Source organism: Lithobates pipiens, unplaced genomic scaffold, assembly GCF_037356315.1.
Source record: "Lithobates pipiens isolate NorthernLeopardFrog02 unplaced genomic scaffold, aLitPip1_a1.2 Scaffold_16, whole genome shotgun sequence".
NCBI lineage: Eukaryota > Metazoa > Chordata > Amphibia > Anura > Ranidae > Lithobates > Lithobates pipiens.
This window is the reverse complement of record NW_027507748.1, coordinates 618,376,197-618,399,777: the sequence shown is the minus strand read 5'-3', so window position 1 is coordinate 618,399,777 and position 23,581 is coordinate 618,376,197. Positions and strand designations below refer to the sequence as shown.

The window sequence follows — 23,581 nt, the reverse complement described above, 5'->3', positions numbered from 1 at the left end:
GATCACATTTTCCGACCAAAAGCTCTCATCGGTCTTTTGCTGACCGAATTTCCGATTGTGTGTACGCAGCATTAGGCCTCTTGCGCTCTGCATTTTTGGACGTATTTTTTTTGGCAAATTCTTTATTTAAAGTATCCAGCACTCATCAAAATACAGAATACAGAGGAAGCATTTGTTAATATAGAGACATAGCTATGTACTAGAAACCAGCTGGAGGCATATCAACAAATACATATATATGTATTTGTTGTTAATACTAGGTCTAACGAGGTGCCTACTGCCTTGTAGACTTATCTCTATTACTCATGTTTGACAAGTTTATTATGCTCCAGGAATATAACTTCCGGAGCTTGGATGCTGCTCACTGTGGTCTCCCTTCCTTCAAGAGCAGAGTCACTGAAACTGCTATGCCTGTTCCTCCCCTCCTACTGCTCATTCACAGAAGCCTTTATTTTATGTAAACTCAATCAAAAATACAAAGGCCTCTGTGAATGGGCAGCAGAGGGGAAGGGCAAGCATAGCTGCTGTATGTGCCTCTCTCCTCTCACAGCTGGAGTATGTCCTTTTGGAGTGCAACAAACCTGTCCCATATAAGTAATAGAGATATATGTCCCAGAGTGACATGCACCTAATTGGACTTAACTCATAGTGTGCCTGCACATTCCTGAAATTTGGCTTTAGGATGTTAATGTGGTTTTAACCACTTGCTTACTGGGCACTTGAACCCCCCTCCTGCCCAGACCAATTTTCAGCTTTCAGCGCTGATGCACTTTGAATGACAATTGCGTGGCCATATAACACTGTACCCAAATGACATTTTATCATTTTTTTCCCACAAATAGAGCTTTCTTTTGGTGGTATTTAATTACAGCTGGGAGTTTTATTTTTTGCTAAACAAACAAAAAAAGATGCAAAATAAAAATAAAAATCATGTTTAATAGTTTGTTATAAAATTTTGCAAACAGGTCATTTTTCTCCTTCATTGAAATGCGCTGATGAGGCTGCACTGGTGGGCACTGATAGGCTGCACTGGTGGGCACTGATAGGCTGCACTGGTGGGCACTGATAGGCACAGTTAAGGTGGCACTAATAGGCACAGTTAAGGTGGCACTAATAGGCACAGTTAAGGTGGCACTAATAGGCACAGTTAAGGTGGCACCGATAGGCACAGATAAGGCAGTACTGATGGGCACAGATAAGGCGGCACTGGGCAAAGCTGGGTACAGATAAGATGGCACTGATGGGTGGCACAGATGGGTGGCACTAAGGGGCACTGATAGGTACCACTGATAGATGGGACTGATGGGCACTGATAGGTGGCACTGATAGGTGGCTCTGATAGGTGGCACTGATGGGCACTGATGGGCGGCACTGATGGGCACTGGTAGATGACACTGATGGGCACGGATATGTGGCACTGGGTGCAGCACTGTTGTTGAGGCAGATTGTGGGCACTGATGGGTGGCACTGTGGGCACTGATGGGGGGCACTTTTTTATTATTTGGGTGGCACTGGCAGGGGGCAGGTGGGCACTGATAAGCTGGCCATGATCGGGACATCAGTCCCGATCATGGCCGCCGGTGATCGGCTTTTTTTTTCTCCTCGCGCTGTCAGCACGAGGAGGAAAAATAGCCGATTACGGCTCTGTTGTGTCACATGATCAGCTGTCATTGGCTGACAGCTGATCACGTGGTAAGGGGTCGGGATCGACCCCTTGCTCCGATCCGTGATCAGGCGAGTCTCATAGACTCGCTAATCACGGAGCGCGCAGGCGCGCATCCCACTCGTGCACGTCAATAGACGTAGTCCCGGCAAAGCAGGTCCGCACTGTAGCTGTCATTCGGCTATAGCGCGAATCTCAAGCGGTTAAAAGTCATTTTGGTAATTTTAAAGGTTAAGTTCACCTTTTGTTACATGTACACCCATATTCAGGGTGTGACATGCTACAGATACCTTTGCAGCTGTCAGCTTGTAGTTCTCAATGAACTACCAGGGCAATGTTGGTCGCTCTAGGTAGTTCATTGAGCTTCTTGTCAGAATGTCACAGCTTGCCCATGTGAGGTACAAGCAGACAGATACACAGACAGTCTGCAAGAGCCTGAGATTTCACCTATGATTAGAAGATCGCGGGTGCAATACTTTGCAGGCTCCTAGTAAAAACTAAAATAAATGCACATTTTTTTACCTGAAAAAAGATAGGCATTTTTTTTTTTTACATAGTGAACTTATTCGTTAATGTCCTGTTTCAGGCACTTTCTGTTATGGTAAAATTAAAAAATAACCAAACGCCTAAGTACTCCTATAAGTGAAAACTCAAAAATACAGAAATAGTGTGAAGCCCTTAGGAACGTCACATGACGCAACGCATTGTGAGGAGCTGGTAACATCATCCTGTTACCCAGAAGTGAACAGGCAGCCATCTTGCTGGAGGTCTATCCCATTGTATTGCCCTATACTGCAGTGCACCAGTTTTGTGCACTTTTAAGCCAAGCACAATACTTTTTTAATAAAAAAAATAACATATTTGTAGCAAAGAGCACTATATACTCTTCTTAATTTTGAGTTTTATATTATCCTGGACCTTAACATGATGGAGGATGGAAGTGGATCGTGAAACGTCCACATATTGAAGTGGAGATCATTACTGTGGCTTGTGAGAACTCCATTTAAGGGAGAAGGTGTATATGACCTAATATCTCTTAGATCTAGGTATAAGCTGAGAGCCTAGGTATTCTGGTAATGGGCTGTGCACTGTCTGAGGATCTACATATTTAAAGTCACGGTGGGAAAATCAAGACCTTGAAATAAGAAGCAGCATTGATACATTTAGAGGATTAATAGGATAAACCTATGTTAAATGGTATATGCGGATAAATTGAGTACATATGAATTTTTGGCACTGCATTTTGTTTGATAAACATTGTGCCAATTTAAAGGAGAACAGACTTATTTTTTTTTTTCTTATTAATTTTGCATGAAGTATGTAGTAACTGGGTACATATGGATTTTTGCACTGAATTGTATGTGGTATACACAGTGAAGTCTTAAAGGAGGACACAGACACTTTTTGATTTTCTCTTTTTTGTTTATTTTGCATTGTGGTACATTTGTACAAACAGAGTACATATGGATCATTTTATTGATCTTTTTTTTTTTGTTATTGAATCTGGGAAGATTTTTAAGAAAAGTACACGGACACTTCATATTATTCTTTTATTTTAGGTTTAATAGCAGTGAACATTATGTTCTATATAATTGCACACATTCACCTGGTATATTATGTCTGAGTACTGTGCGGCACTCATTTTTATTTTTTTATTTTTTTTCTACATCTGTTATGGGGTGACAGCCATCTCCTACTTGTGCTACTCCAGCCACCCTGTCAAATGAACCTCTGGTTGAGACAGACTGTGCAGGGACACAATGTGCAGAGACACACATTACACAGACAATGGTCTACCTTTGTCCCTATTGGTAAGCTGGTGTGGAGCAATGATGTGCAGTTTTTTTTTTAATGGTGATGATCAGCGTCTTATAGCAGGACTACGATATTGCGGCGGGCATTTGTACACTAACTGACACTTTTTGGGAACCAGTGACACTAATAAAGTGATCAGTGCTAAAAATATGCACCTGACACTGTACTAATGACACTGGCTGGGAAGGGGTTAAATGTGTGCCTAGCCAGTGTTTGTGTACTTTTTGTACTTTGTCTTTGCAGCGAATTCATGACGATCATCGGGTGCTAGCGGTAATCCATTGGCCAGCACCCAGTGATCAACATCTGCTGTGATTAATTACAGCACAGTGGTGTTCGTGCGTAGCCCCCTACCCAGATGTGTCAGGTCACACACTAGGTAGGGATCTGGAGCAACCGAGCCGCCTTGCCCACCGTATATCTAGGTTATGTGATCAGCAAGTGGTTAATGAGAATAGACCCCTATTAGTATCAATATGTTTCCAAAGTACCATGAAGTTACCTTATGTTACAACACACAGAAATATGTTTTGACTGCACATCTAACCCATTTAAACCTCTTTCATTATTATTGCAGGTTTATGTCTGTAGCTCCTAAATTGGCTCCATAGTGTCAGATCACATAGAGATGGATAAATTGATACATCTTCCCAATGGTTTATGTAAAGATTATTGATGCACTATATGACTTACAGAATTTCTTTTGTCTGTCTTGTTAAATAGGGAGGACATTGCTGATCTAGAGGAAGCAAAGAAGCTATTAAGAGAAGCTGTAGTCCTGCCAATGTGGATGCCTGACTTCTTCAAGGGTATCAGAAGACCCTGGCGGGTTAGTATAGAACCAATAATATGGATATTTTGTTTTTAAGGTATAGATACAGTAAAAGTGAGATATATATAAAACATTTTAAAGATTAGTACACACAACATTTTAAATTTCAGTAATGGGAAGGAACTGGGTGTATACCTCAGCTTGTTACATCTGGAATTTTGGAGCCAGGATAGTTTTGTTGAAGGAGTTCGAAAATTTTGGTGACCATCGCTTCAAGACCTCTGTGAAGGAGTATGTGGCAGTCTCAGCAAGGGCTCCAACCAGCCCATGCCCCAACGCATTTCGCTCTGCCCCGGAGCTTATCATGGGGCAGATCAACATGCATTTGGGGCGTGGCCTGGATGGAGGCCTTGGTGAGGCTGCCACATACTCCTTCATAGAGGTCTTGAAGCGATGTGAGGCTTATGGTATATTTTTCCTGCTACATAATTAAATGGGTCCTTATTACATTTTCCTGCTTACCTTTAACCTGTCCCTTTTGCCGCCCATCACAATAAATGACTGATTGGGGTGCTTAGAAGGTAGTGTAAGGTTATTGCAATAAATTAAAGATTTGCATATACGTGAGGTGCCTCAACCCCATCATCTTTTAGTTGTTTCGACATATGGTTTCTCCTGAAGTTAACTTCTTGTGCATTTTTTGATTATGCTCTGATTAACATACTCTACTTGAATTGCATAGATGTGTGAAAGGTTTAACAAAAAGAGAATAAATTCCTTTATCTCGTCACTAGGAGAATCCATTGACTAGCTCATCCCTTGACCTACTTATGCTCAACTACTTTCCCATGCTTTTATGGCCTGATTCTTTCTTTGCTCCCACAAAATACCCTGTGCTTATGGAGATATATATATATATATATATATATATATATATATATATATATATATATATATATTATATACACACACAGTGCCTTGCGAAAGTATTCGGCCCCCTTGAACTTTTCAACCTTTTGCCACATTTCAGGCTTCAAACATAAAGATATAAAATTTTTATTTTTTGTGAAGAATCACCAACACGTGGGACACAATTGTGAAGTGGAACAAAATCTATTGGATTTTTGAAACTCTTTTAACTAATAAAAAAATGAAAAGTGGGGCGTGCAAAATTATTCGGCCCCCTTGCGTTAATACTTTGTAGAGCCACCTTTTGCTGCGATTACAGCTGCAAGTCGCTTGGGGTATGTCTCTATCAGTTTTGCACATCAAGAGACTAAAATTCTTGCCCATTCTTCCTTGCAAAACAGCTCGAGCTCAGTGAGGTTGGATGGAGAGCGTTTGTGAACAGCAGTTTTCAGCTCTTTCCACAGATTCTCGATTGGATTCAGGTCTGGACTTTGACTTGGCCATTCTAACACCTGGATACGTTTATTTGTGAACCATTCCTTTGTAGATTTTGCTGTATGTTTGGGATCATTGTCTTGTTGGAAGATAAATCTCCATCCCAGTTTCAGGTCTTTTGCAGACTCCAACAGGTTTTCATCCAGAATGGTCCTGTATTTGGCTGCATCCATCTTCCCCCTCAATTTTAACCATCTTCCCTGTCCCTGCTGAAGAAAAGCAGGCCCAAACCATGATGCTGCCACCACCATGTTTGACAGTGGGGATGGTGTGTTGAGGGTGATGAGCTGTGTTGCTTTTACGCCAAACATATCGTTTTGCATTGAGGGCAAAAAGTTCGATTTTGGTTTCATCTGACCAGAGCACCTTCTTCCACATGTTTGGTGTGTCTCCCAGGTGGCTTGTGGCAAACTTTAGACGAGACTTTTTATGGATATCTTCGAGGAATGGCTTTCTTCTTGCCACTCTTCCATAAAGGCCAGATTTGTGCAGTGTACGACTGATTGTTGTCCTATGGATAGACTCTCCCACCTCAGCTGTAGTTCTCTGCAGTTCATCCAGAGTGATCATGGGCCTCTTGGCTGCATCTCTGATCAGTCTTCTCCTTGTCTGAGCTGAAAGTTTAGAGGGACGGCCAGGTCTTGGTAGATTTATTAATACCAGTTTAGGCAATTTTTTACACTAGCAGGGTTTACCGAAGGGCTCATTCACACCATGTGCACACAACTTGTCTGCATTTTAACACAATGCAAAGCACATGAACGCATGTAAATGCAACACAACACACCACAACTGCATAAAGATCTAAAAAGTTTAATTATTAGGATTTTGAGGCATCCAGGGACCCGCCACTTCACAATTGATATGAAAATGCACGGCATAATGCATGAAAATGTCACACAATGCACATCAACACCACATACATTTTTGATGCTTAGCTGTAAATTTATGCTTATATTCAGTATGGTATGAAAAGGAAACAAACAAAAATTGGGTAAATTGGGTAATGTTTTACATTTCTAAACCTATATTACACATACCATAGACTCAGATAGTGATTAGAATGTAATAAAGCATATAGATGAGATAATGGATTCTCTTAAGCCTTGTACACACCACTAGTTTTTTTGGGTTTAACAAAAAAACTGACCACTCTGGTCGGAGCCTCTGTACTAACAATTTGATGTTAGTACAGCGATCTTCACTACTGTTGTGTTCTAAAAGAGGTTTGCCCCCCCCCCCCCGCCAGAACACTCTGGTCAGCGCTATCAGCCATTGACTGAGAGTGCTGATCAGGAAGCGGTCAGCAGACCTTTTTCGGACATGAGTCTTTGATGCGAACGGCCAGCTTCTGTCGGACTGGTTGCCATACACACGGGATAAATGTTAGATGGTTTCTGTTGAACCGACCAACATTTGGCCTGTGTGTACATTAGGCTTTAGTGTCAGTGAAAGATATGTATTTTCTACAGAATTCAGTGGCATAAGCAATACTAGCTTTTAAATTATTTTACTAGATTTGAAGTACAGGAATTCGAAAAAAATATATACTTCAAATGATTTCATTTAACCACTTGCCTACTGGGCACTTAAACACACCTCCTGCCCAGACCAATTTTCAGCTTTCGGTGCTCTCACACTTTGAATGACAATTACTCAGTCATGCAGCACTGTACCCAAATTAATTTTTTGTCCTTTTTTTCCCACAAATAGAGCTTTCTTTTGGTGGTATTTGATCACCTCTGGGTTTTTTGTTTTTTTGCGCTATAAATGAAAAAAGACAGAAAATTAAAAAAAAAAATTTTTTCTTTGTTTCTGTGATAAAATTATGCAAATTATACATTTTTCTTCATACATTTTTCCCATAATTTATACTGCTACATATCTTTGGTAAAAATAACCCAAATTAGTGGATATTATTTGGTCTTTGTGAAAGTTGGCACGGATAGGTGGCACTGGGGACAGGTGGTACTGGGGACACGTGGCACTGACAGGTGGCACTGGGGACACGTGGCACTGACAGGTGGCACTGGGGACAGATGGCACTGATAGATGACATTGGGGACAGGTCGCACTGGGGACAGATGGCACTGCTAGGTGGCACAGGGGACAGATGGCACTGATAAGTGGCACTGGGGACAGGTGGGCATGTGTGTGTGTGTTTCACTGTGTGTGTGTGTTTCACTGTGTGTGTGTTTTACTGTGTGTGTGTGTGTACACTCACTGTCAGTCACAGATGCTGCAGCTGCAGCACGGAAGCTCTCCCTCCTCACTCGCTGTCTCTGTGTGAGGAGGGGAGTCGGTGATGAGAGATGATCTCATATGTTTACATATGAGATCACCTCCCATTGGATAGCCCGATCGAGTGCTAAATGGCCACTGTGATTGGCCATTTAGCACGATCTGTGATTGGCTGTGTCCGAGGAACACGGCCAACACAGAACTTCCCCGATGCGCGCCCGCGCCAGCGCACATTAGGGAAGTAAACAGAAGAACGTCCGGGGACGGTCCTCCCGGCTGTTAGCGTCCGCTCTGTAGCCGCCTTTTGGCTATAGGGCAGGCGCGAAGCGGTTAAAGGGACATTACTATCTAAATAAATAAACATAAAATGCACATAGACTGTATGTAGCAAAGTAACTTAAACTATCTGTCAGTTTAATAAACACTCTGTAGTAATACGCTTATGTAGTGATATATTATACACTGGAATATTTATCAAGTGGCACCCAACTGCTATTTACTTATTTAAAATAGATTAGATCTGCAACTTTATCGCACAAAAAAGCAGTCGGCGCACAAGCTGAATTACATACTAGTAATTTAAAGCTAAACTAAAGCAAGGCATAAAAGACATGCATTAATGTAGCATTTTATGAAGTAATAAATCATTAAAGCATATTTATCCTCAACATGTAAAGTCATATATTCATTTCCACATTGTACAATTATTTCTAGCCTACTCCTATTAATCTGAATGATCTTGAAGTTTATAAGCTTACCTTGTGAAACTTTGCTTTCTCAATCAACATTAACTATTTACCCGTATGCTGCTAGCATTAGTAAATAGATAGGAAAGTATATTAAGTTTACTTGTTTTAAACCTTTTTTTGTTTACATTTACTCAGTTACCTCCTGGTTTCCAGACCTAGAAAAATTATGTCATACATTCCAGGAGTCTTCTGGAGGGGAGGAGGGGTTTTCTCAGCTAAGCACCTCCTGCCTGCATGCATGCATGAGATAAGGGCAGATGGATTCCAGGAAGTAAATACTACATGAATCATCTGCCCTTACTCAAGATGGCCATGGCCAGAAATGCTAGGGGGGCTGTTTTTCAAAGTGATTTCTCAGCAGAATAAAGCGTGGGTGGGTGAATTTGCTTTAAATGTCAAAAATGAATTAAATAGCTGTTTGGTTTGTGGTGCTCAGATGCAGTGTAGTTCCACTTTAAGCTCTCCACACCCCCCCTTAAATTCTGTGACATATATTCACTATGCCCTGTGAGTAGGCACTGCTGTGTCACACATTTTACAGAACCTGACTTCTGAACTACAGAGGTGTTGGAAGGAATAGTTTCAGGATTTGGAGTAAGTACAGGAATTGCCACTTACAGACAGCAAGGTACCATGGGATATATAGTCCTTATAAATTGAAAGTAAAGAGTAGAACAAAAGCTGCAAAGCTTGAAGGGAAAAATGGAGGTTGTGGAAATAGATACCCAGCAGACAGGCAGAACTCACAACATGAAAGTAGATTTTTTTTTTTTTAAATAAGCTTACCGTATATTGGATTGTCAAAAATAACTATTGTTGGTATTGCTATTGCAATGCTGATGCTATAAAATGTATGCTGTACCGTAGAACTCCTTTCAATTTATTTTTTTAAGCTGAACTCCAGGAAAAGTTAAAATATTCCCTTGCAGTTGGGGCTACATGCTTGCTTATGTCTAGGGGATTGGGAAAAGCAGTTTTGCTTATCTGATCCTCCACTCCTGCAGGCCCCTCCCACACACTGCAAGACTGGTCCTTCAGCCTGTTCTCCCCAGTTGGATGCCCTCTAATGTTGGGACTGATGCAGGACTCATAGCCTTGCAATGGGCATGGGAATGCTGAGGAACTGTCCATTACTAGGATGTAGGGGAGCACTGGCTCCGGGGGGAGCGGAAGGTAAGTAAAACTGCCTTTCCCTTCCCCTAGACATAAATGAGAATTTACCTCTTGCGCTGCAGGCACTGCCCCGCTGTAGGGGAGGATTTTTACTGTCCTTAAAAGATGTATATGCCTTGGAGGGAACAGGGAGGAGGTGGGACAAGCGCCGTACACACACAGGAGAATTTCCTGTTTACGGGCAGCTTCTGTAATAGGAAGTCCCATCTCTGGTGCTGCCATTGGACGACTGTTCTGTCCATCAAAGAAGGCGGGATGTTCTATTAAAGAGGCCGCCGTGTAAACAGGAGATTCTCCTGTGGGTAATGTTTGGCGCTCGTGAGTCCATTCCTGGCAATGGTGCTGCATTCCTGGCAATGGTGGGTGCATTCCTGGCAATGGTGGGTGCATTCCCGGCAATGGTGGGTGCATTCCCGGCAATGGTGGGTGCATTCCCGGCAATGGTGGGTGCATTCCCGGCAATGGTGGTTTCTGCATTCCTGGCAATGGTGGATGCTGCATTCCTAGAACGAGTGAGGCTACATTCATGGCAGTGGTGGGTCTGCAGATGGGCACTGACCCTTATTTTGCTTCACAGTTCTTTATTTACATTTTTTTTTTCCTGAAACTTCCTTCTTAAAGTGAAGGTGGATGTTATACGCCAATAAATACGGTATATCCAAATAATACGCCCAAGCTCATCTCTTTACTCACACACAGCCAGAAAGGAAAGATAATTCTTGTTGGCCAGTGTATTAGTGCTTGAACAAAAACACTTAGACCAAATTTTAATGGTTCAAAGAATGTCAGGCAAAATGGTCGACCCTCAGGCATGTTCACTTCATCAAATCTGGCCCTCTTTGAAAAAAGTTTGGACACTCTTGCCTTATAGATACCCCCCTAATCTTTAAATTCGATTAAAATTTCTTTAAAACATTGTATTAAATAGAGTTTTTTTTTAATTCTAAGTTTGCCTATAATTTGCATATAAACAAGACTGTAATATAAACCCAATATTTTTCCTTTCAGGGTGTTCTGATGGTTGGACCGCCTGGAACTGGAAAAACTATGCTGGCCAAAGCTGTAGCCACAGAATGCGGAACAACATTTTTCAATGTTTCTTCTTCAACATTAACGTCCAAGTACAGAGGGGAGTCTGAAAAGCTGGTCCGCTTATTATTTGAAATGGTACATTCTTTGTAATTCACTGCATGATTCAGCTGCATCTGTCTAAAATGTTAAAAAGCAGCAAAAATAATGTTTAAATGAGAATAAAATTAAAGAGGGAGTATCGTGTGGGAGTATTTGCAGTGTTCTAAAATGCTGATTTAATATAGTAAGGTATGGAAAGTAAACAAACATTCTGGGGGTTATTTACTAAAGGCAAATCCACTTTGTACTGCAAGTGCACTTGAAAGAGCACTTGGAAGTAAAGTCGCTGTAGATCTTAGGTCGGTACGCAAGGAAAATATTCTGCTACTGCCAAGACTTCTTTGCAGGATCAGGCAGGAAAAGAAGTCGGTGCTTCTGGTGGCCCCAGCATGGCCCAGAAGAGCTTGGTATGCAGAAATAGTGAAGATGGTGTTAGGCTCTCCTTGGACCCTACTGTCCCATCCAGACCTGCTATCCCAGGGACCAGTATTCCATCCTACCTTACAAATGTTAAATTTAATGGTTTGGCTATTGAAACCCACATTCTGAAGAATCGTGGGCTTTCGGGCCCTGTGATATCTACCTTGATTAATGCAAGAAAGCCAGCTTCCAGAATGATTTATGACAGAGTCTGGAAAGCATATGTTATGGTGTGAATCCAGGGGTTGGCACCCCAGAAAATATGTCATAAGCAGAATCCTCGAATTTCTGCAAAATGGGTTAGAGATGAAACTGGCCTTGAGTACCATCAAGGGCCAATCCTCGGCTTTATCGGTTCTGTTTCAACGTCCACTTGCTTCGCATTCTTTGGTCCGAAGCTTTATACAAGAAGTAACGCACCTTAATCCTCCAGTTAGGGCGCCTCTGAACCCCTGGGATTTGAATTTGGTTCTGTCAGCTTTACAGAAGCAGCCTTTTGAACCGATACATCAAATTCCCTTAGTTCTGTTGACAAGGAAATACATTTTTCTGGTGGCCATTTCTTCTGCCAGAAGAGTATCATAATTAGTGTCCCTCTCTTGTAAAGAACAGTATCTGATAATGCACAAGGATAGAGTGGTGTTACGCCCTCATCCTAGTTTTCTACCAAAGGTGGTCTCAGGTTTTCACCTAAACCAAGATATTGTTCTGCTTTCCTTTTTTCCAAATCCCTGCTCTATGGAAGAGAATGAATTCACCACATTCTTTGGATGTAGTGCGAGCAGTCAAAGCCTATCTGGAAGCGACTGCTCAGGTTCGCAAAATGGATGTTTTGTTTGTATTGCCAGAGGGTCCTAAGAGAGGACAGGCAGCGTCCAAATCTACCATTGCTAAATGGATTCGACAAGTAATTGTTCAAGCTTATGGTTTTAAGCAAAATATTCCTCCTTTTTAAATCAAGGCGCACTCTACTAGGTCTATTAGTGCTTCGTGGTCAGTGCATCACCAGGCCTCCATGGCTCAAATCTGCAAGGCTGCAACCTGGTCATCAGTCCATACATTCACCAAATTTTATCAGGTGGATGTGAGAAGGTATGAGGATATCGCTTTTGGGCGTAGTGTGCTGCAGGCAGTGGTATAGGGTCCTCTGGTCTGATTACACCCTATGTTGTGTGGTTCCCCTCCCCTCAGATAGCATTGCTCTGGGACATCCCATCAGTAATTACTGAGTCTCTGTGTTACGTGATGTTCGAGAAAGAGAAAATAGGATTTTTATAACAGCTTACCTGTAAAATCCTTTTCTTTTGAGGTACATCACGGGACACAGAGGTCCCTCCCCTCTTCTAATACACTTATATTGCTTTGCTACAAAATGGAGGTACCTCCAGTAGGGGGAGGGGTTATATGGGAGATTTGAACTTCCTGTCTAGGGTGTGCCAGTGTCCAATCACCTAGTGATACCCTATAACCCATCAGTAATTACTGAGTCTCTGTGTCCCGTGATGTACTTCAAAAGAAAAGGATTTTACAGGTAAGCTGTTATAAAAATCCTATTTTTTGTGGCCCACAGTTTGAAAATGAAGTACCTTTTTGTAGCATTCTATTTTAATGCTAAAACTTCAATTTCTTGTACAAAGTGTTGACACAGACGCTATTCGTGAGCGGTCATGACAAGCGCAGCTGAGGATTTCCAAGAAGCAATTGTGTTGAAGGAAAAACTCCAGTCTCAACAAAAACATTTTTTTTGTCATTTTTAAAGGCAGAAACTAGTCTTTATAAATAATTAGCTAATTAGTTTGTTTTGAATTCTAAACTGGATTGGATGGCTGATACTAATAACGGTAATCCTCTAAATTGGGCACCTAGATATATTGCTGCTTGTGCCTGCCGTATTTTGTAGCACATTACAGACTGAACCGTTCACATTAGTCACAATCTTTAAAGCAAAGTACCTTTTAATGACACTGCAATCATTTAAGCAGCTTCATAATATCGTCAGCAAATAAACTGAAGGCGTGTTTTTGTGTTGTGCAGTAAAATTACACAAACTTCAGAACTGTTTTTTTTTTCTTTTCTTTATTGTACATCACAGGACACAGATCAGCCATAATAACTAACTGGGTTATACGCCACCTATAGGTGAATGGACACTGGCAAGTACCTTCGTTTTTTCGCCAGTGTCTTGTAAGGTGATGTCATGGTTGGAGAAGCTCTCCATGATCTAGCTAATAGAATGGTCCTGGAAACAGAGCCTGATGGATTTAAGGCACTATATAATCTGATCCATCCAGACAGTGATGCACTGAAATGGATGGAACCCGAACCTCGATTGTTGCCTGTAATTTTGGGTACTGGACCCTGGGATCTGGATCCTTGGTAAGAAAAACTCCAAAGGAGTTCTGGCAGGGTGCTCTACAGGCCTAAAGGAGTGGCCCCAAATTCAAGGGTACCCGGTCTTTGAAAGTCCAAGAGACAGGACCCAACCGTGATGGGAGAAGATTGGAGTCTAGCTTTTTAGGCCTTGGAGTCCTACTGCGGAATTGATAAGTGGTTTAAAACTCTTATCTTTTGCAGCTCAAACTGTAAAAAAAAAAAAAATGCAGACCAGGTGTCACGTTTTCTCTATCCACTTGGGGACAGTGGTGTCGCAGATCCAGCAGGGGCTTTCTCGTGCTTTAGCAAATTGGATCATGCTCTGCTGGGGTTTTTTGCCTTCCTCTGGATCAACTGTGGGTATAGAATTGGGTATATGGGATTGTATGATATTATTATTGTTATTATTATTTTTTTTTTAAATGTTGTGGTTGAACTGGATGGACTTGTGTCTTTTTTCAACCTGACTAACTATGTAACTATGTGAAAGCTGGTTAAACCCAGCAGGAGGCGTGCGGCTCTTGGATCCTCCTGCCTACACACCTAGTTTCTACTCCAGCGACCCTTTCCCACAGCTATTAATGTGGCTATAGTGGGCATGCACTTGCGTGGGAATGGCGCGAGGGAGGGACGTAAGAGGTGTGCGGGACGGTACGAGCGCGCTAGTGGTAAGAGCGTACATGCCAGGCATGCGCAGTATAGGCAGAAGCAGCCATATTTATGCTCCTGTGAGCAAGCTGGAAGGGACACAGAGCAACGTGAGCTGGGCATGTGAGTCACAGTGGGTGGATGGACCAGGGCACTGCAGGTCCTGTACGAGCTGTGTACTGCAAAGACTGGGTGCAATATTTTGCAGGACAGTTGCGTGCATAAGGGTTTTTTTTTTTTTTTGATAACTCAAGTTTTTTTTGTCTCAGGCATGTCTTCCCAGAAGAGGAGTGGAAGAGGCACAGCAGGAAGGGATGTGAGAGCGCCACCATCAGTATCGGAGAATTATAGCCATATATCTGCTGTGTTAAACGATTGTCAGACATTGTAGCGACAGCTAATGCTTCTGCCTCAACCTATGTCACAAAGACTTAGCATCAGCTTTAGCTGGGCTGGAAGGAAAGATAGCAGATATGATTGCTTCAGTTTCCCAAGGTGGAATGGAATGAGATAGATCCCCTTTACCTGAGCCCCCACCTGCATTAGAACAGGATTGGTTAGAAGATGTAGAAGAAGTGGCAGTTAATGATTGGGAGGAAGGTCAGGTCATGGACTCCACTTCTGAGGATAGAGGAGGCCAGGAGAGTGGCCACCTCTCAATCCCAGAGACTGTTAATTCAGTCCCTCACAGAGATGGTGAACCTGAGGTTTCTTTTTCATCTTTAGGCTCTATTCGTCCTCTACAGAGTTCGCAGGCCTTCCCCTTGCATCTGTTGCTAGAGCAAATTGTGTATGCTGACTGGTATCACCATGATGAGCTTTTTATTCCTCCTAAAGCCCCGTACACACGAGAGGACTTATGTCCGACAGACTTCCGAAGGAGTTCTGCCGGAGTTCCGACAGAGTTCTGACGGACTTTTCGACTGAGCGGACTTGGCCACACACAATCACACTAAACTCCGACGGATTCGAACGTGATGACGTACGACTGGACTCGAATAAGGAAGTTCATAGCCAGTAGCCAATAGCTGCCCTAGCGTCGGTTTTAGTCCGTCGGAATAGCATACACACGAGCGAATTTTTCTAAGGGACCGGGTCCGGCGGAGTTCCGTCGGAAAAATTTGAAGCATGTTCCATATTCTAAAGTCCGTCAGACTTTGGTGAATCAAAAGTCCGTTGCAGCCCACACACGATCGAATAGTCTGACGGAATCAGTCCGTCGGACTTTGGATGTTGAAAAGTCCGCTCGCGTGTACGCGGCATAAAAGGTTTGCACCTTTGTATCCTATGGAGGAAAAGTTTATAAATATATGGAGTATGCCATCGGCAGACGCTGCCATTTCTTCTGTAAATAAGAGTCTTACCTGTCCTGTAGATAATGCCCAGGTGTTTAAGGATCCAGCGGCTAAGAGTCTTTATTAACCACTTAAGGACTGCCTCCTATATATATACATCGGTACTTTAAAGAGGGATATCTCGGTAACGGCAGCAGCTGCTGCCACAACCGAGATATCCATCTTTACAGGAGGCGGTCCTGTTTACGATGATGGTGGTCTCCACAGTGGGTTCGCTGCAAGATCACCGTTGGCGGCGGGAGAGGGGCCACCCCCCTCCCGCCGCTCTCCCGTGCCCTCCGCCGCTTAGCAGAGCCATGGGTAGCGGCGGGGGCGATTGGGTCCTTTCCTGTGATGGGTATGGAGATGAGTGAGGCTAAGATGGCCCACTCATCTCTATACCATAGGAGGGTCATATATGCCAAACGTCACTTCCGCACATACCTCTTAAAGGAACATTTTTTCAGTGCCATTTTTTCAAGAGCTCGCGCGCAGAAGCAAACGCATACATGAGTAGTGGCCTGCATATGAAAACAGTAGTCAAACCACACGTGAGTTATCGCCGCGATCGGTAGAGTGAGAACAATAATTCTAGCCATAGACCTCCTCTGTAACGCAAAACATGCAACCTGTAGAATTTTTTAAATGTCGCTTATGGAGATTTTTGAGGGTAAAAGTTTGACGCCATTCCACGACCGGGCGCAGTTTTGAAGCATAACATGTTGGGTATCAATTTACTCGGCATAATATTATATTTCACAATATAAAAAAAAATGGGCTAATTTTACTGTTGTCTTATTTTTTTATTCAAAAAAGTGTGATTGTAAGACCGCTGCGCAAATACAGTGTAAAAAAAAAAAGTATTGCAATGACCACCATTTTATTCTCTAGGGTGTTAGAAAAAAAAAACAATATATAATGTTTGGGGGTTCGAAGTAATTTTCTAGCAAAAAAAACTGTTTTAAACACTGAGTCTGAAAAAGAGGCCTGTTCCTTAAGTGGTTACAGGCTTCATTTGCTATGGCTGGGTCTGCTGCACAATCGGCTGTGGCAGCTATAGGCATCTGTCAGTCTTTAAAGGACCAGGTTAAGTGGGTAGCTAATCAGGGGTTGACTGCTGAGGAATTGGCAGAGTTATCTCATGCCTTATGTTTTGCAGTAGATGCTCTTAAAGATTCCATACAACAGGTGTCCCGGTTTGGCTTTCTATCAGTAAATATGCTCAGGATTCTTTGGTTTAAAAACTTGTCTGCGGAGTTACCCTGAAAAAGATTATTAGTTGGTTTCCCGTTTCATGGTGAGCAGCTTTTTTGTGAAGATCTGAATAAATATATCCAGGGTAAAAGTGCACTTCTAACAGTTAAGAAAAGAAGCAGACAACTTTCCTTTAAGGTATCTAGTGCTTCACTACCCAGCACTTCCAATTTCAGGCAGTTTCAACGGCCTCAGCCATCCGGGTCCAGAGGAAAACCTCAAGGGCAAGAGCAAAAGAAGCCCTGGGCCCAGAGGCCCCCTAAATCCAGTCCCAAACCCGCCTTATGAAGGGGTGCCCCCACTCAGACGGGTGGGGCGGAGGCTATTGGAGTTCTCAGGTGCTTGGGATGAAGTGATCCAAAACAAGTGGGTTAAGGTCACAAGAAGTGATTTCAGAGGTTCCAGCCAACGAGAGGTTCAGGGGCTTTTGCTCAAATCTTTTTATAGTCCCAAAGCCAAATGGAGATGTGAGGCCTATTCTGGATCTCAAGGCTCTGAATCATTTTCTAGACATTGGCTGTTTTCGAATGGAGTCAATTCGGTCAATCGTAGCCTCCTTGCATAGAAAGGAATTTATGACATCCATGGACATCAAGGATGCCATTCGCAGTAGGCAACCAACATTTTCAGTTTGTAGCACTGCCCTTTGGGTTAGCCATGGCATCTTGTGTATTCACAAAGCTACTGGCTTTGGTGTTGTTAATTCTAAGAGCTCAGGGAATATCAGTTGCAGGATACCTGGACGATCTATTATTGATAAATCAAATGGTTCCAGCCCTGGGGCAGAATGTAACATGGGCGGTTCAGTTCTTGGAATGCCTGGGTTGGGTTCTGAGCTGATCAAAGTAGGCCCTGCAGCCAGTTCAGCGCCTAGAGTATTTGGGGTGGATATTAGACACTGTAAAGGCAAAAGTATTTTTGCCACCACTGAAGGTCAGAGCCATGAAAAACCTCATCCAGGTCATAAGGGGGAGAAAATTATTCCTCCATTCCCCTGTGCATGAGGCTACTCGGGAAAATGGTGTCTTAATTCGAAGCAGTCCCTTATGCACAATTCCACTCCAGACAACTGCAGAACAACAGTCTGTCTGTCTGGAACAAGACTGTCCAGGCTCTGGATTGGCACATGTCTCTTCGGCTGAAAGTGCATCAGAGTCGGTTGTTGGATGATAGCCAAGAATCTGGAAAAAGGAAAGTGCTTTTTACCTGTGGTCTGGAGGGTGGTGATGAGACATAGACCTGCTGGCATCCAGTTTCAACAGGAAACTAGACAGTTTTGTGTCCAGAAACAGGGACCTGCTTGCATTAGGGACAGATGCCTTAGTAATTCCATGGGATTAGTTCTCTCTGATCTTTGCCTTTCCTCCAATCTGGCTGTTGCCAAGGCTACTGCGCACGATCCGGGAAGAGAGAAAGCCGGTGATTCTAGTAGCTCTAGCCTGGTACAGAAGATCTTGGTACGCACAAATTATAAGATTGCGCTGGGAAATCCATGGGTTCTTCCACTCCATCCGGATCTGCTCTTGCAGGGTCCGATATTCCATCATGCTTTACGGTCTCTAAATTAAATGGTTTGGCTATTGAAACCAGGATTTTAAAAGACCAAGCATCTCTGAGCCAGTATTGTCTACCATGTTAAATGCTAGGAAACCAGTCTCTAGGACTATCTACTATAGAGTCTGGAAATCCTACATTGCATGGTGTGAGGCCATGAGATGGCTTCCCCGAAGATATATCATCGGTAGAATTCTGGCATTTTTGCAAAAAGGGGTGGAAATGAATCCGTCTTTAAGTACAATCAAACGTCAAATTTGGGCCTTAGCAAATTTTTTTCAGAGGCCTATTGCTGCTCACTCCTTATTATGAACATTTGTACAGGGGATGATTTATGTGCTTCCCCCAGTCAGGTCACCTTTGTGCCCATGGGATTTAAATTTAGTCCTGGGGGTCTTACAGAGGTAACCTTTTGAGCCTATTCGGCAGATTCATCTGGTCATTTGGTTGCAGTGACATCAGCCAGGAAGGTGTCGGAATTGGCGGCTCTGTCTTGTAAAGAACCATATTTGATCTTGCACCAGGATAGGGCAGTTTTGCGGCCAAAACCGGAATTTTTGCCCAATTTTCATTTGAATCAGGATGTCATTCTGCCTTCCTTTTTTCCAAATCCGCAATCTACAGAGGAGAAATTACTTAATTCTCTTGATGTAGTACGAGCTATCAGGATCTATCTGAAGATGTTGGATCAGATTCGGAAGACTGATGCTTTGTTTATATTGCCAGAAGGTCCCAAGAAGAGACAGGCATCGTTTAAGTCTTCTATTTCCCAATGGATTCGCCAAATGATTGTTCAGGAGTATGGATTAAGGGCACACTCTTCAAGGAGGGTGAGTGCTTTATGGGCAGTTCAACATCAAGGATAGATGGCTCAAATTTGCAAGGCTGCTACTTCGTCTTTGGTGCATATGTTCACAAGGTTTTACCAAGTTAATGTTAGGACTCAAAAGGGTGTTGCATTTGGACGCAGTGGACTGCAGAACAGAAATATAGATCCTGTTGTTCTAATGGTGTTTCTTTGGTCATAATGGGTTCCCTCCCCTCAAAAGCATTGCTTGGGGACGTCCCAGTTAGTTATTATGGCTGCTCTGTGTCCCCTGATGTACGATAAAGAAAATAGGATTTTTTTCTACAGCTTACCTGTAAAATCCTTTTTTGGAGTACATCGTGCGACACAGAGAGCCTTCCTCTCTTGTCTGGGAAGTTTATTGCTTGCTCCAAAAGGAGGTACTTCCTGTGTGGGAGGGGTTATATGGGGGGGCTTCCTGTCTTTTTTTGATTTGCCAGTGTCCATTCACCTATAGGTGGCATATAACCCAGTTATTATGGCTGCTCTGTGTCCCGTGATATACGCCAAGAAAAGGATTTTACAGGTAAGCTGTAGAAAAAAATCTAATTTTTCCAACCAAAGATGTTCTCCTTTATGCAATATGAACCCTGGACCCAATGCTGCAGTACAACAGTGCTAACCACTATATGATCTAAGACTTTGAGGGGAATCCAGTAAATAATTTACAACAGATTTATGGGTGCAGTACCTGTGTCTAAATCCGGCAAATATAAATATTTCTGTGATCACCCTTAACCCCCTTAATCCAAGCTGTTGTATAAATATCTGGCAAGCATTTGCTCCTGTTTCAGTACAAGTATGGGCGCTTGCGACAAATTCAAGTAATTCTTACTACCCCCGCTTTGAGAACATGTCGCTATGGCATTGCCAGAATTACCCTTAGTTCCCAAGTTAGGAAACTGGCAGTAAATAAGACCAGCTCTAGGCTGGTATACAGGGGCATGCCAGTTCTCAGAATAGAGCATCTCTGTGCTGGCAAACTGTTAAAAATGACACTGCTTCCCACACAGGGCTCTATTCCCTGACAGATTTGGCTGTTGGCTTGGATATCCACACACTGCCATCTGCTGTCAATTAGAAGCAAGGCAAACCTGAGGGAGAACTAGTCTTTAAGTTCTCTACCCATACCACTACAAAACCAACCAGGAAAGGAATGCACTCTGGAAGGAGTGACCAGGGTGTACATTCCTACCTCATAGCTGGCTACAGACAGATTCATGTACCTTTTTTTTCTGGCAGTGTTGAGGCCCAAGAAAATTCTAAGGGGCATATATGAAACCCATTATGAACTACCCCCTTTTGATTTAGTTTACATTTCTAAAAATATATTTTACTTCATGTAATTTTGTTATACATGCACACCCATACATTTATGATTTTCTATTATTATATATTTTATCAGTAACAAAGTTATTGCTTCCAACAGGCAAGATTTTATGCACCTACTACTATTTTCATTGATGAAATTGACTCAATTTGCAGCCGTAGAGGAACATCTGATGAACACGAGGCCAGTCGAAGAGTCAAGTCCGAGCTGCTCGTTCAGATGGATGGTATGGTAACCAACTGTCATGTCTGTTCATGGATTATCATTGTGTGACATGTATCTAAAAATATATCTAGCTCAATTGCAACCAAGTGCTGAATTGCATCAGAGAAACCAGGGCCACTAGCTCTGATGAGGGCAATTTTTGTTTAATTGTTCAAAATACCATACCAATTATAATAATAATTAAAAAAATAAATATATATATATATATATATATATATATATATATATATATATATATGTGTGTGTGTATATTACAAGTATTTACAATGGCTAAATATAAGATGGCTATATGCATATATATACATTTGCAAAAAAATTAAAAATTCTGTATGAGAAAATTATCATTTGTAAAAAAATTTTTATTAAAAAAAAATATGTTTTAAATACATTTTCTGATTATACTACAACATTTAGTAATTAAAAGCCATTGTGACTTCTAGAACAGTTCAGGGCCATATCCAAATTTAAAGATGAATTCCAGGCACAATATATTTTTTACATAGTTGCATTGAATATAGCTTTGACCAATGTAAGTTTTGTATATACCATACCTGTTGATGCCTCTGAAAGCTGGATCTCTTGCATTGTGAACACAGGAGATTGGCTGCTTGACATGGGTGCCATTCAGAGAATGCTTTGCATTTTCTGAATAAATATAAAGTGTTCTCCAGTTGGATGAGGTCTAGTGGTTGGGGGTTATGTCACGCTCTCCATCTCATCCAATCAGGGGCTATTGCCGAGTGGCCGACTTCCTGTGTTCACAATGCATCTGGCCAGCCGCTTAGCAAAATACCCCGAACAAGTGGAGATCACTGAGGTAGTGATGTCTAATTTAGTGATTTCCAGCTTCCAGGGGCATCACCTAGGTATGGTATATACAGAGTTAGATTGGTCCAAGCTGACAACAACTTAAAAGCTTGGAATTTCCCTTACTTTCAGTTGTGATAACAGTAGGCATCAGGACACATCAAATGAATCGCCCCATTAAGGGCATAGACAGCAAAAAAAAAATAAAGAAGTTCCAGCTCTTTCTCAGTCTATCCAAAGCAAAGAAATTAAGATTTTATATACAGTTAAAGTATTCTGCTGGGTAAGGCACAAAATGATAATTAGTGAGATTTTCCCAATGTGTCTGTTAGGACTGCACCTGATAGATCATATCTCCTCCCACCAGAGACTGGAAACGCTTCACCACCAAAGATTAAAAGGAGGCTTCTGCCTACCTAGAACACCTTGTAACTTGAAGGAGGCTAGGATCCTTCAGGGTTTTCCTGGAAGGCAGAAAGTCTCCTCTTACCTATTTCTTTTCTTATGAGGCTTCTCCCAAGCATCCCCTTGGTATGTGTGAGGAATATTATGGATCCTTCTCTTTTTTCCGTGCTTGGGGAGAGTCTGTATTTGTTGTCTTGCCTGGGTTTTTTCCTCAGAAGCAGTGCATGGCAAGCGATGTTGTGTTTCTTTTTTCCTCAAAAGCTTGTAAGAGGAGATTCCCTTTTGAGAAAGACCCATAAGCCATATGGAATAAATTACCTGAACTAGACATGTATTTTCTAGGTCTCAGAAAGTACAAATTTAGCTTTTGAGGCAATCTAAAGGAGCCATTTGGACAAAAGGATGTATCTGCTACTTAAAGTGGTTGTAAAGGCAGAAGTTTTTTTTTTATCTGAATGCATTCTAAGCCTTCTGTGTTGCAGCAGCCCCCTAATACTTACTTCTCTATCCTGCAATATCCACGAGTTCCTCGGCCATCAAGGACCCTCCCTCCTAATTGGCTGAGACACAGCAGCGGTGCCATTGGCTCCTGTGCTGTCAATCAACCTCAGCCAATTAGCAGAGAGAGAGGGGGCAGGCAGAACCACGGCTCCGTGTCTGAATGGATACACAGAGCTGCAGCTTGGCTCTGATGCCCCCATAGCAAGCTGCTTAGGACATATATGGCAGATATTTCCAAAGAGGAGGTTTTAGAATCTTTCTCCACTTTAAGTCTAAGGGTTACATTGCAGGTGCCCCAGCGAAATCCATACGACTGTCGGCCAGATCAGAGTCACTTGCAAACTCTGCTATGAGAGCTTTATGGCTCAAAAATAAGTTTTTCCTGGTTAAATTGAAGAAAGAGTAGTCATCTAGACATTTTTTTTGTCCTCAAAGAACAGAAAAAGGAAAACTTAGACCTTTTAAAAGCAGAAAAAACATTTCATCCTCCTGCACAGTTCGAGAAGTCCCAATGACTGCAGGGGTTTCTTCCATAATGGGAGACCATCCCTTCTGTTGGTTAATTTTGGATATGGTCTCCCAAAGTTATGTCCTTTAATTTGCAGGTGCCCCCTGTCCCCCCAAAGAAGATATTTAGTAACAAATATTCAGAAGAATACGATCAAATCTCTGGCCATGAAGTCCCTGATGCAGAACTGATTCTGCAGAGAGTTATACCAGTACTGCCAGAAGAACAACAGCAGGGGTTCTCTACTCCCTAGTGGAAAAACCTTCAGGAAAGTTGTTTACATAGTTCTCAATTTGATACCACTGAACAAATTGGTCCAATACAGAAAGTTTCAGATTGACTCTTTTCTGGTGAAAAATCTATTCATGCAAGATTGCTGCCAGGGCATCGATAGACCTAAGAGATGCCTGTTTCCACATTTCTATTA

General features: G+C 42.3%; 1 protein-coding gene across 2 annotated transcripts in view; it reads left to right on the top strand.

Annotated features, from left to right (window-relative positions):
* KATNAL1 (katanin catalytic subunit A1 like 1) overlaps window positions 1–23,581 on the top strand; it is a 179,200-nt gene that overhangs the window by 122,275 nt on the left and 33,344 nt on the right. For both annotated transcript variants that reach the window (XM_077484086.1, XM_077484085.1), the window contains exons 6-8: window positions 4,202–4,307; window positions 10,826–10,984; window positions 20,808–20,934. In XM_077484086.1, the coding sequence (XP_077340212.1) occupies window positions 4,202–4,307; window positions 10,826–10,984; window positions 20,808–20,934 (392 nt within the window). The remainder of the gene's footprint in view (window positions 1–4,201; window positions 4,308–10,825; window positions 10,985–20,807; window positions 20,935–23,581) is intronic.